This window comes from Lissotriton helveticus, chromosome 4_1 (assembly GCF_964261635.1).
Source record: "Lissotriton helveticus chromosome 4_1, aLisHel1.1, whole genome shotgun sequence".
Lineage (NCBI taxonomy): Eukaryota > Metazoa > Chordata > Amphibia > Caudata > Salamandridae > Lissotriton > Lissotriton helveticus.
Genome location: NC_136063.1, coordinates 1,684,647,039 through 1,684,659,165, shown reverse-complemented (window position 1 = coordinate 1,684,659,165; position 12,127 = coordinate 1,684,647,039). Strand labels below are relative to the sequence as shown.

At 42.4% G+C, this 12,127-nt stretch overlaps 1 protein-coding gene across 2 annotated transcripts in view; it reads right to left on the bottom strand.

Annotated features, from left to right (window-relative positions):
* The window catches only part of AIFM1 (apoptosis inducing factor mitochondria associated 1), a 216,433-nt gene that overhangs the window by 28,531 nt on the left and 175,775 nt on the right, over positions 1-12,127 (bottom strand). For both annotated transcript variants that reach the window (XM_078688364.1, XM_078688363.1), the window contains exons 15-16: positions 6,368-6,510; positions 1,723-1,847 (exon numbers count right to left, since the gene is read on the bottom strand). In XM_078688364.1, coding sequence (XP_078544490.1) covers positions 1,723-1,847; positions 6,368-6,510 — 268 coding nt within the window. The remainder of the gene's footprint in view (positions 1-1,722; positions 1,848-6,367; positions 6,511-12,127) is intronic.

Here is a 12,127-nt window from a genome sequence, read left to right as displayed (position 1 = left end):
AAAGCTTACTGAGAGCGATACGCGGCTTGCTGTTCCACAGTAGGTCTCGTTGGAGACCTTCCACTTCTCTAAAATAGGATGCAGGTATCGGGTCTAAAGAGTTCTGCAGGGCACACAGAAACCGGGGTAGAGACATCATTTTAAAAAGGGATGCCTTCCTCAACAGGGAAAGGGGGAGCGACTTCCATCTGTCAATATCTTTGCGCAGCCTGAGCAAGGGGGGAGGGGGGTGGGTGCAGATTATGAGCATAGCGGAGGAAGGGGTCTAGGGAGAGATATTCCCAGATATGTAAAGCCATCTGTGCATATTTGTATAGGACATTCCCGCGGCTGGATCGGCGGCTCTCCTGCCACTACAAACAAGAGGGACTTGCTCCAGTTTATGGAGTAACCGGAGAATCTACCAAAGATCGTAGGGATACCTAAGACCAAAATCAATGATCGCCTCAGATAGGTGAAATAAAGGAAGATATCGTCAGCGTAAAGGGAGATACAGTCCTCCCATCATTCACAATCTTTATCTGACATAAAGAGGGCATAAGAGAGGGAGCCAAACAACTCTTGCAACCCGGAGAAACAGCAAGCTCTAATGGCATTCGCCAGGGGTTTATCTTTAAATAACATTTAATTTTCTCCTTCGCAACACGGATAATCTCAGGAACTTGAACGGTTTCGTAGGTGCTGTTGTAATCACTTTGAGGGCGACCTCTGTGTCAGCATAGAAGGAGGCTCTGACAGAACAAGGGATAGAGACTTGTCAATCTTCGACTCCTTAGGTGACGGAGCCCATAGAGGAGCAAAATCAGGGGGCATTGCTGGCAAAGGCGCCAAGCCCGTTTGAATATGCTCACCCTTGTGTGGTGTCTAAGCGAGTATAAGGGACATCCTGAACTAGTCCAGCATTCCCAGATGAAGTCCTCGACCTACACAGGAAGTTGGCTCATATAGCCAGGATTTTCGTTCAGGATTTTTTTCAGACAAAGAAGCATGAGAACGGTGTTGGGAATAATGTTGATACGCCAAACTATCCCAGGAACTAGCCAGTATCCTTGAGGAAGAAAAAGGCTTCTACTTGCTATTGCTCTTCCTGTGTTTTTTGAGGGAAGATCGTTGACTGTCAGAGGTCTAGGCTGAATGTGAGGGGGACTGCTTTGGTGTATCCCTGCAAGACATGGCTAGAAATAGCTTGGCATACTGCTTTCTGATGGCTTTTGAGTACATCTAAGCACAGGAGTTTCAGGACTGGGACTCGTGTTCCGAGCATAACCATCACATGCAGATGTCATGTTGGTCTGACAATATTGGTTTGTAGAATCTGTGACAGAATTTAAACCCTTAAAGAGTTGGACGAGACATTTGACCTAATCAATGTCAAAATGATGAATTTAGTCAGGGTAGCACTGTGAGAGATCTCAAACCGGGTCAATAAGGTACAGAAAAACAGGAACTGTCCCCAGCATGCCAGCTGATGCCCTACATACATTGCTATCACCATGTCTGAACAGCGAAGTCGCCTCTGAAGCAACATGGTGGCACCTCTTGACTAGGCTAATGCCTGAAAGGATACAATTAAGCAGAGGAATCTGCCGGAAACCTATGCATCATTAATCTATAATAATTTTACTATTGTTTTAAAAATATGCTTTACTTTGATTTTGACTAATGTATCCATATGTTAATAGGTATTATACTGTGCTGTGCGCAGGAACTGCAGTAGCTTACCAGACTCCTCAGTGGCTGACTTTGGTGTGTCTTTTGCAGTGGCTTTAGCAAACACTCCCACAGTAGGCAAGCTGCTATCTACAAGGCCAATTGCTTCATATCCCACATCTGGGCCCAGGTCACTCCTGAAAAGCATAAAGCACCACATTATAAGCGTAATATACATGAAAACATGTTATATAGACATTTCCGTAAGCCACAGGCAACACAGATCTGCTTCCTGCATTCTCAAGCAAACAAACATACCTGTAAAATATCTTTTGTTGGCTGGCCATGCATTTGGCATGTGTTACTATTACTATTAAATATCCAACAAGAGTCAGGGATATTGCCTGGCAGTGACAACATAACTGAACATTTGCAAGCACCTTTATAAGCAAATAGTGATGGAGCAGCCCTTCAGTACATAAAATCAGTTTCTCGACTACTAACTTATGAAAATAATTTGGTGGACTTGAGGGCAATCAGTTCATTAGTGGTTTTGACCTTACAAGTGCTTACGGCCACCGCTTGCCATGTTCGTCCTGTGTCTCAGTGATTTCTAGATTGTCATAAAGCTCTCAGGACATGAATACTCATGGTGGTGAAGCTCAGCCATGAATGCAGTAGTTAAGGAGGCGGACCATAAGTGACAGAAGGCGAAGAATCCTGGTGATGCTGGAAAAGGGTAATGAGGCATTATGTAGAAAGAGAGCTACTTGTAGCATCAGAATACTCTTCTAATGAGTCTCCAACAACAACAGAGGATGTACCTGCCAAATGGGAGCTAACAGAAGTCATCAAATGTGCTATGTGGCCAAAACATAAACAGGATGCTTATGATGACATCCCATTGCAAATGCATATCTGGGAACATATAATAAGGAAGACAGAGCAGGGTGTGAAATGTAGCCTGTTGGGAGCTGTGGGCTGAAGGGAGATTTGGGTGTCCTCTGAGAAACCTCCACTACTGAGCCTCATTGGAAGCCGTCACATGGATCATGTAGATAGTTACCAAAGCTCCAGCGTTTTTCTGGCTTGCTTAGCCATAATACACTGTAGGCATGGTAAACAATGACCCAAGGCTTGAGAATTCAAATTTATTTTTTCCTGGATAATTTCCTCCCCGTACTGCTGCTTATACTTAATCTAGTAGTGGCCTACTCTTCCGTGCCCCCAAATTATCCCTTCCCCAACAGTGAGTAGCGCAGCAGGCAATGGGTCAGTCGCTGTCTGCTGTAGCTCAATTAACCGTTGGGAGTTTACTATTTCAGTCAAATGCATCTGGTTTATCCCCACCGTCCTGATAATCTAGAAATTCCTGTAGCATTTTGGCCCAGTGTTTCAAATCCTCTTCAGGCCTCTCATCAGTACTAACTCTTTTCAGTCCCACTTCTTCTGCCAGCGTCCACTCCACCATATCCTGACCCTCATTCCACAAATAGTTGACAACCAAAATATTGTTCACAGCAGAATGCAAGATTAAAGGGCAGAATAAGAGAAAACCCTACAAACTATGAGAGACTGAAGACCAAGGTTGCAAAACGTGTAATGTACATAGTAAAAGGCATTTACACTGGCTTAGCTTGATATTCATAGAGCTAATGCAAGGAGCACAAGATGGGTGATACAAGATCTCATCAGCATGGGTTATTCACAAGCAGAAAGTGGCAGTCTAAATAGGCAAATATAACCAAATACAAACTTCTTTTGTAATCAAGGTGAGAGATTGAGGGCAGCAGCAGCAGTAAATCCCAGTGGCAGTATGAATAGACATGTGACCTGTGATCTGACGCAGTAAAGATAATGCCAATAACAAAAACCCAGATGTTCAACAGGTAAAGAAAGGCGGGTGCCAAATCAGGTTAGTAGAAATGGCAGGCTGAAAACGAAGCGTTCGCTCCAGCTCTTGTGACCTCTGTTTTGCATGACAGTAATTTCACCCAGTGTCACTGATTCGAGCAAGCAACAGTATGGAGGCATGGGATACGGGATTAACTTGAGGACCAGAATCAATTAAGTCATTGTTACTGTAAGAGAAGAACTTAACCCCATAAAAGTGAAGTAGAAAATTAAGTTGAATTGTGTATATAGAAAGACTGTTCACAAGGTATCAAGATACAAAAGGGACCAACTAGGGAAGAGGGAAGGCAACAGCATGAGGTCCAGGTTAAACTGGAGAGAAAAAACAAACCAAGACAAATTCAGATCTCACATCCCCAATCTCGGTCCTAGAGAGTGCTTGCATCTTCTTTTTTGTCTGCATAATTAGTTTAACTGTGCTATCTATTTATTTTCAAAGACTCAACTCTGCCTAAACATCGAGGTTAAGGAGAGATGTGAGTGTCATGCAGTGTTTGTATTCCAAATCCTCTACCATATATTGTAGGAACCCATGACGACTACCACTGGATACTCAAGTGTTCTATGGGTGTTACTTGATAACTGAAATGCAATGCAATAATATTCGAGCTACTGGAACCAATGGTAAAACAAGCATTTTCAACGCAATAGGTCTTACATTAGTTGCATGCAGAGTTATTTGCTTTGCAAATGGAAAAGAAATGTGGCATCCCCCTCCTTTGTTTTTCTATTTATTGACTACTGTAGTAATCGCAACACGCAGAGCTTTAGCTTAATATGTTTAAAAGTAAGGCATGGCATGCCGCCACTGCTATAAAAGTAAATAAATGGAGAAAAAATGTGGCATCCGCTCGCCTTTGTTTTTCTATTTATTGACTTTTGTGACAATGGCGTTACGCCGCGCTTTAGCTTTAGATGTTTAAAGCTAAAGCGCGATGTGCAACCATGGTCACAAAAGTCAATAAATAGAAAAAAGTTGTGTGGCTGCCATATTTTTTACCTATTTATTTACTTTTGTAGAAATCGCGTCACGCTGCGCTTTATATGTTTAAAATTAATAGTGAGGCGTACTGTGATTGCTATAAAAGTAAATAAGTGGAAAAGAAATATGGTTTCCGTCTGCCTTTATTTTTCCATGTATTGCCATTTGTAGAAACGGCTACAGTACGCAATAAATGTTAGATGTTTAAGGTTAACGAGCGGCGTTCCGCCATTGTCTCAAAAGTCAAGAAATGGAAGAAAAAATTATTCTGCGCACCGTGCTGGGAAATAAAAAGGAGGGCCTAGTAAGCAAAGTAACCAAACACAATGATTCATTTACAAAGGACAGTCACAAGAGCCAACTGAAAACATGGGCAGGCAATGGGAGGCGCTTCAATCCCATATACTCACCATAGCATGTCTCGAAGAGACAGCGCAAGCGCTGCCTAGGCGAGACCTAAAAAAGAACAATATGAACCACAGATACTGCCAGGTAACCAATAACTTCTCTATAACCCAAGGAAAGGGCACACAGTTTGACAAGGACAGTGATGGATTCCCTTGCAATTTTTTATTGTCTTTTTTACTTTTTCATTTCCTACTACTTTGCTAAGTCTACGTATCCCTTTATGCAATGGACAAGAGGGAGTTGAGCACAGTTTCCTTTGACAATAATCTATCGATAGAGGCAATCTTTGTAGAAAACAAATCTTTTGATGTCTGACTAAAGAATAATGGAAATTGACAACAGGCTCTGACTAGCCAGCCTTTCAAATACGGCTAAATTAGCAGGATCTAATGATGCTACATCTGGTGTCTCTGAATTAATGCACTCACTGCAGGAATTTGTATTTGACCTCTTGATCCTCCTGGGGGTCCACTCAGCCCTCCATCCTTCAGACTACATTAGGAGGCAGACCATTGATCTCGGTCGAAATAAGCATCTGGTAGCACCATAATACCATTTGGGCTGGACACTTACTTTATGAGGTGGACAGCTACCAGTCATTGAATCTATGAACTAAGTACAGAGCCATGGGTAAATCGAAAATTCTTGCATTGGCAATATATCCCTGCCTGATGTACGACCTTTGATATTTACTTCACAGACTCCTTTCCTTTCTTCAAAGCCGTCAATAGCCGAACCAAGATAACCATCCTAAAGAATATGTTAAGAAGTAAACTGAAAAAGTAAAAGTTCTAGATTGTACACATACCTCCACTCTATTGCACCACAAAAGAAAATAAATAAATATAATAAGGAGATTACAAGCTAAATAAATGTCTGAATGGGTGATACACTTAAAAGCCCTATGGTCCAGGATTTTTGCTTTCTGCCACCAGGCTGAGGGAAACAAGGTATGCATAAGTTATGGAAAACACAAGGGTCCTAAGTGATACTAATCAATATAAAAAATGTGCTCCTCACACGAGAATGAAGCATGGAGGTTTGGCTACCTTTTATTAGACAACAGATCGCTAATCGAAGAATCCCTTCAGGGTCTCTGGTGCTTCAGGCTTTTGCCATAGGTGAAAAGGTAAGGCCTTCACAAGTATATCGAGAAGCCAGGTCACTGATATTATCTGCTTTTGATAGCATGGCTGAATTCTCAGAAGACTTTGCAGGGTCCTCCTCCTCGGTCTTCTTGACCTTCTGGAGGATCTCACGGTTCTATTGAGTAGGTCCACTTGCATAACCTGATGACCCCAACACTGTCAGGCGTTCCAAGATGATCCCATTAACAATGAGCATCCCAGTGTCGAATACATGACTGCTGTAGCCAGAAAGCAATAATAAAATGCTTTAGATAAAATAACGTACCAAAACATGGACTGATGCCAGTATGGTTTTGTTGCCCCCGTCATGTTTTCACCTGCCAGTCTTCCACTGACAACAGCATGGTCATGGTGCTCCACTCGTCTTCGGCCCAGCTTTATATCATAAAAACATGCAGCATCTCCTGCCTTAAGAAAACATGTTATATATTAATAATATGACATACGTTTATTACAAGACACAGCAACATCTTTATATTTAATTCCTTAATAGTAGGTCGTTCTACTGATCTGCAAATATCTGATTTAAAATATACTCTTTCACATTTGATGTAAAGTACTTCAAATCTCCTCACCAATTTTGGAAATGGCCTTCCACACTGTCTCTGCAACATTCCCTTCCTGCACTTCTACATAAGAACCAATTACTACAGTTATGTTTAAACCAACAAAGACTGATGAGATCTGTAAATGAACCTTTCCAAAGCAATAGCTCAGGAAACAGGCTACTTCTGTACCCTGGAGCTCCAATGGTACAGCAAGGAGTACATTCCGCTACGCCTCACCATCAGTTTAATAATTAAATGCTGCTGTTTCTTCAATGCGATTTGTGGATTTCTGCAACACATTTTCACTGTAAATAACAAACTTTTTCAGAAATAAACACCCATGTTAGTGCTACAATTGGCCGAGCAGAAGGTAAAGTGCCCTACATAACAAATATTACATCTTGAAAAGCAAGATATACTTTTTTTGTTCGCTTACTAATAAAAATATTTTTATTTTAATCCACTGTTTTTATTTTTAAATAAAGTGTTTCTTTGCTTGGTAGTATGTATGGTGGTGCAGGTTGACGAGTGGGGTGATAGAGAGTGGATGAACTGATGAGTAAGTAATTAGGTGTATGGACGAGTGAATGAATTCATGGATTGGTGAGTGCATAGCTGGCTATATCGGTGACTGAATACATGGACAGTAGGCTGGAAGAACGGGTGAATGTGTAAAGATGAGAGATGACCATGGGCAGGGTCCTTTGGTCTTTGGAGTCATGATTGTGGGAGGGAGTGCCCTCACTCTCCACCGATATGGACTTATTCCTTCAAGCACTTACTCATGCTTTTGGATGTTTTGCATTATTTTCGTTGATTTTAGGTGACCAATATTTAAAATACACACAAGTCCAAACGCGCATGAGTATAACCGTTAGTAGAACATTTTTATGCCTCGTTGGGCAAGCCCTGGCTTATCTAAACAGCTCTGTTTCAGGAAGCTGCTGAAAAATACTTTTATGTATTTTGTCATTTAAAATTAAACAGAAAATGTATATATTTTTAAATGGACAATTAGAGAGCTAGGAAATGTAATATATGGCACTTGTAATACATAGGTGGACTGATGTGCTTATAAGGATGGATGCGGATAACGGAGCATCTCCATCCTCTTGACTTTAGTGTCTGGATCTCCACCCTGCAGCCACATGAATGTAGTGAACACAGTTCCACACACTGAGGGAATCTGCTCCCATCGTCCATCTTGAGCCACACAAAACCCGGAACATTCAAAATGAATCCCACTGGCCCCAGCACCCAGACTCACAAAACACCATATACTTGGAACTGATGATTTACACAAAGAGATGGAGGCAATAGAGCATCACACCTACCACCCTGTTGGGTAATGCTTTTGTTAGATTAACGTACTGCACGAATCAGAAGACCAGTCTTCTTAATCTTCCACACAGGAGAAACTCCATAAACATTTGCAAAATAAGTGACTCAGCACTACCAGGTTTGCAGTTTATAGCAATATGAATTATTTTAGTACAGATTAGCATAGTTTTTCTACATAATGCACGGACTCCATTGCATTTGTTCTTATGAAAAAAATGTTTTATTCGTAACCTCTTCTTTTATAAAAACATCTTTTGCACTGCACGCACGCGTACACTTGACGTACACACGGGATGTCAGTGTGAGGTTCTGGGTCAGAAAATTGCACTAACAGACACAGGAAAAAGGTTTGGTTGAGACACATTAAAAAAAAAAAAGTGGTTTGCTACCATCATCAGTTAATGGGTTACAACCAGGAGAGGGGTTGGCCTAACGGCTAAGGCGCTCGACCTCGGACCTGGGGATCTGGGGATCTGGGTTCGAGTCTCGGTAACGACGCCAAGAAACCCCCTGTGATTCTGGGCAAATCACTTAATCTCCCCGTGCCTAAAATGAAAGTGTGTCCTCATGTAACGTAACTGGTGCTATGTAAAGCGCTTTGATAACTGATTCGGTTCGGTTCTAGTTTGCGCTATATAAAACTCTGCAAAAAAAACAAAAAAAAACCAGGGCAAAGGACAATTGTTCATGTTTAATATGAGGGTACGCTAGGTACACTCTTCCATGTCACAGAATATGTCCTGGATCTCACATTGTAGGGACAGGCCTAGACTTCTGTGCTGATTACCGTCATGCCAGGGACAAATTAAAAATCAGTTCCGCATGCAGTTGGCACTCAGGGCAGCAGTACATGCTCATTTAAGATGTATTGGGGCATGCCTGTCCCAACCGAGGTCATAGATATAAAAGTTTTGCATCACCATAATGGTATAGATCTGTTGTAAGCAATTTTTCTGTTCCTATGATACTCAGTGTGGCGGATAATTCTTCCTATTCAGCTTACATGGATTTTGTTAACAGGATAGTGCGGAGAAGCCAGGACCATAGCTGCTGTTGTAGAGGAGTAAGAAAAAATCCAAAACAATCTCTGTGATAAAAACCTGGTTGCCCTTTTTGAAATTTTAGGTAAATACATGGTTTAGTAGGGGTCGGGTGGATGAGTAGGTTAGTCAAGAAAGGATGTATCGTACTGCTTCATGTTCATTTGCAGCGCTGTGTATGCCTAGCTGAGAAACTGGCATATACTACTGATGGCATGGTCACCTTCACTTTGGTATTTGGTCTACAATAATATTAATTATTATTGAACATACAGCTCAATTTGCCAGTGTAACTGAATCTCTCATTATCTTTCCACAATCTTCTCAATTCTTACAGTTGTCAAATCAACAGTGCAACATTCAACAAATTCTTTACATTTTACAAACACCTTAAATTAAACAGAAAATTGCTAACTCACACTGACCTGGTCGGTGTAATCTTTATATCACTAAGGCAACTATATTTATGAGTTTTTCATGGCACTCTAGTGGGGACTCCAACACTTGGTCAATGGTCTATGTTGCAAGTACTAGTCATTTAAGAACTCCATAGTGACCTCAGTCCACTTTCAGCTTTGTAGTTTTGTGGTCAACTCCACACAGAACATGGAGGCATTTGGCCAACTAAATTCCAGCCCCTCCTCCCCCCCAGAGTGTCCAAGACAATCTTTTTCCAGTGTCATTACATAATGTGAGCTAGATCTTGTTTTCTCAATATACAAATGTATTTTTCCTCTTTGAATAACTGCACATTACATTTTTTTTTATAAAACTCAAATAATTTAAAACAGACTAAACCTCACATTCTGTAAATTACTGTGAGTACAGTTAGAAGAGCGTCATGTGAGACAGCTGCCTGGTAGTGCACTGGGTTCCTGCTATCTAGGTCCCCAGTGCCAGATCCCTTTCGCTAAAACTGTACAATTGTTCCCCCAATTGGCAATACCTTTAGCATGCCTTGTAAGTCTCTAATAGATGGTACCCCTTGTACCTAGGGCAAGGAGGCTTAAAGAGGGTCTCTCAAGGACTGCAGCATGCATTAAGGGACTCATTAGAACCAACATGCAAACTGCCAGTGCATGCCGTTTTCCATGGTGCACAGAAAAGCAACGTGACATGACACACCTCCTGTGTGCCATGCCTGCAGACACTGCATCCAGTATAGGTAAGTCACCCCTACAGCAGGCCTTACAGCCCTAAGGCTGGGTGCATTATACTACATGTGTGGACAAATCTGCATTTGCAGATATCCCCATGTGATGTCTAACTCGATTCTTAGATATTACAAGTGGGCAGGTAAGCAATTTTGAATACATGTGCAGAACACTGGTATTTACGAGTTCCCCAGATACATGATCACTTCACTGAAACTAGAAATGATAAACCCACACTGATTCCAGTGAAGGATTTAATAATACATGCACCCAGAGAGCAACTTAGAGGTGCCCCCTGAAAACCTACAGACTACTGGTGCTCTGGTTGACTGGTGAAGACCAGCTTGCCTGTACAGATAGGTTTCTGAACCCCTGCAGGTGAGAGCCTGTGCTCAGGGCAGAAACAATGCCTGCTCCGGGTGGAGGTGTCACCTCTTCTAAGCAATACGGCTAAGCGATCAGTATATAAAGGCAGGAGGCTTCAAAGGCCTCTGCCACCTTTGGTATGAGACCAAAGGCTTCTCTAGACAGGGAAAATGCCACCCCCTACCCCATGCCTATTTGGCACCAGGACAAGTGGGAAAATTAGCTAGTCATGACCTGTGTTCCCCTTTTAGGCTAGTACCGTCCCTAAGGTGGGCTACCTGAAGTGAATACGACTTTTAGAATTCCACCTTAGTTTTGACAGAATTAGGCACTCTGGGTCAGGGTCATGCCCATTTACCAGGGGAAGTGGCCATACAGAGGGTGTAGACACCCTAAAGGTAAGTAGTCCATTGGCTTCTGTAACACCCATAAATGAGTATTTAGAGGGCACCCCTGACACCAGGAACTTAGATTCGATGGATCAAGAAGAAGAGCCATGAGAAAAGCAAGAAAAAAAGACTAGCTGTGGACTTTTGGCACCAAACCCTGCCTGCACCGCATCTCGACAATCATGACAAGCGACTTGTCCTGCAGCTGACCAGCTTCCAAGAACTAGCATGAGAGCAGTATACACCATGGAGAAGTGTGGCTCACTGGTTAGAGGAGGCAGACCTGGAAGCAGAGGTCAGCCCGGGATCAGGGTTCAATTCCCGGCTCGGCGGGGTCTTGAGTCCTAAAATGTCCATGGACTCGACAATTCTCGCTCCGGTGCCTACTCGATTCACGGGTTCACACTCTGCGACTCTGGGCAATAGCTTGCTTAATCTCCACAACAGCCCCTCGCGGCGGGATGCCTGGCTTTCACCTTGCGGATACCCTGCCGGGGTTATCTCACAGGGGAATACCAGGACGGGTTCCCTAAGCAAGCGCTTAGAAACCGCTTGGTGATTTGCGCTATATAAATTCCTGTACATTTACACCGTAATAGTCCGCGCTTCTCTAATGCGATTAGCGGGTCACGCCAACATTTTCTGAACCCCACGTAAACTAGGGGCAGTATTCTACACAGGGATTACTTTGCCATCCCAATTGGGTCATATGGTTGCATCACAAATTAGCCACTATTGAGACCCCTATGTTCAATAAATGCTGCACCAACACCTGATCTATACTGGGATCACTTCACGTTAGTTCAGTCTTTCTGTCACGTAGCACTTTAAAAGTTGTTTTTATAATAATTATTTTCTTTCAGGTCGCTCAATACCAGGTAAATCAGACCTGGTAACCTGGTATTCACTCGCAAAGCTGTTAACTATTGCATTCCTTGTACTCTGAGTACCAGCATTAAAGTAGTGTAAGATTTACAATAATTCCCTGAAACCACTGGTCCTGATGAATTGCCAAAAGACCCTTTAGGGGCTACCATAGGCAAAAAACATGTCTACCTTAACCACCACACACGCCCTTTAGGATCATTGTACCCGGCTTGGGAGTCATTGTTTTTAGTTAGTTAGTGAGCCCTAGGAATACAATTGAGGCAATAATTTCGCCCTAAACCAACACCACATTGCACCCA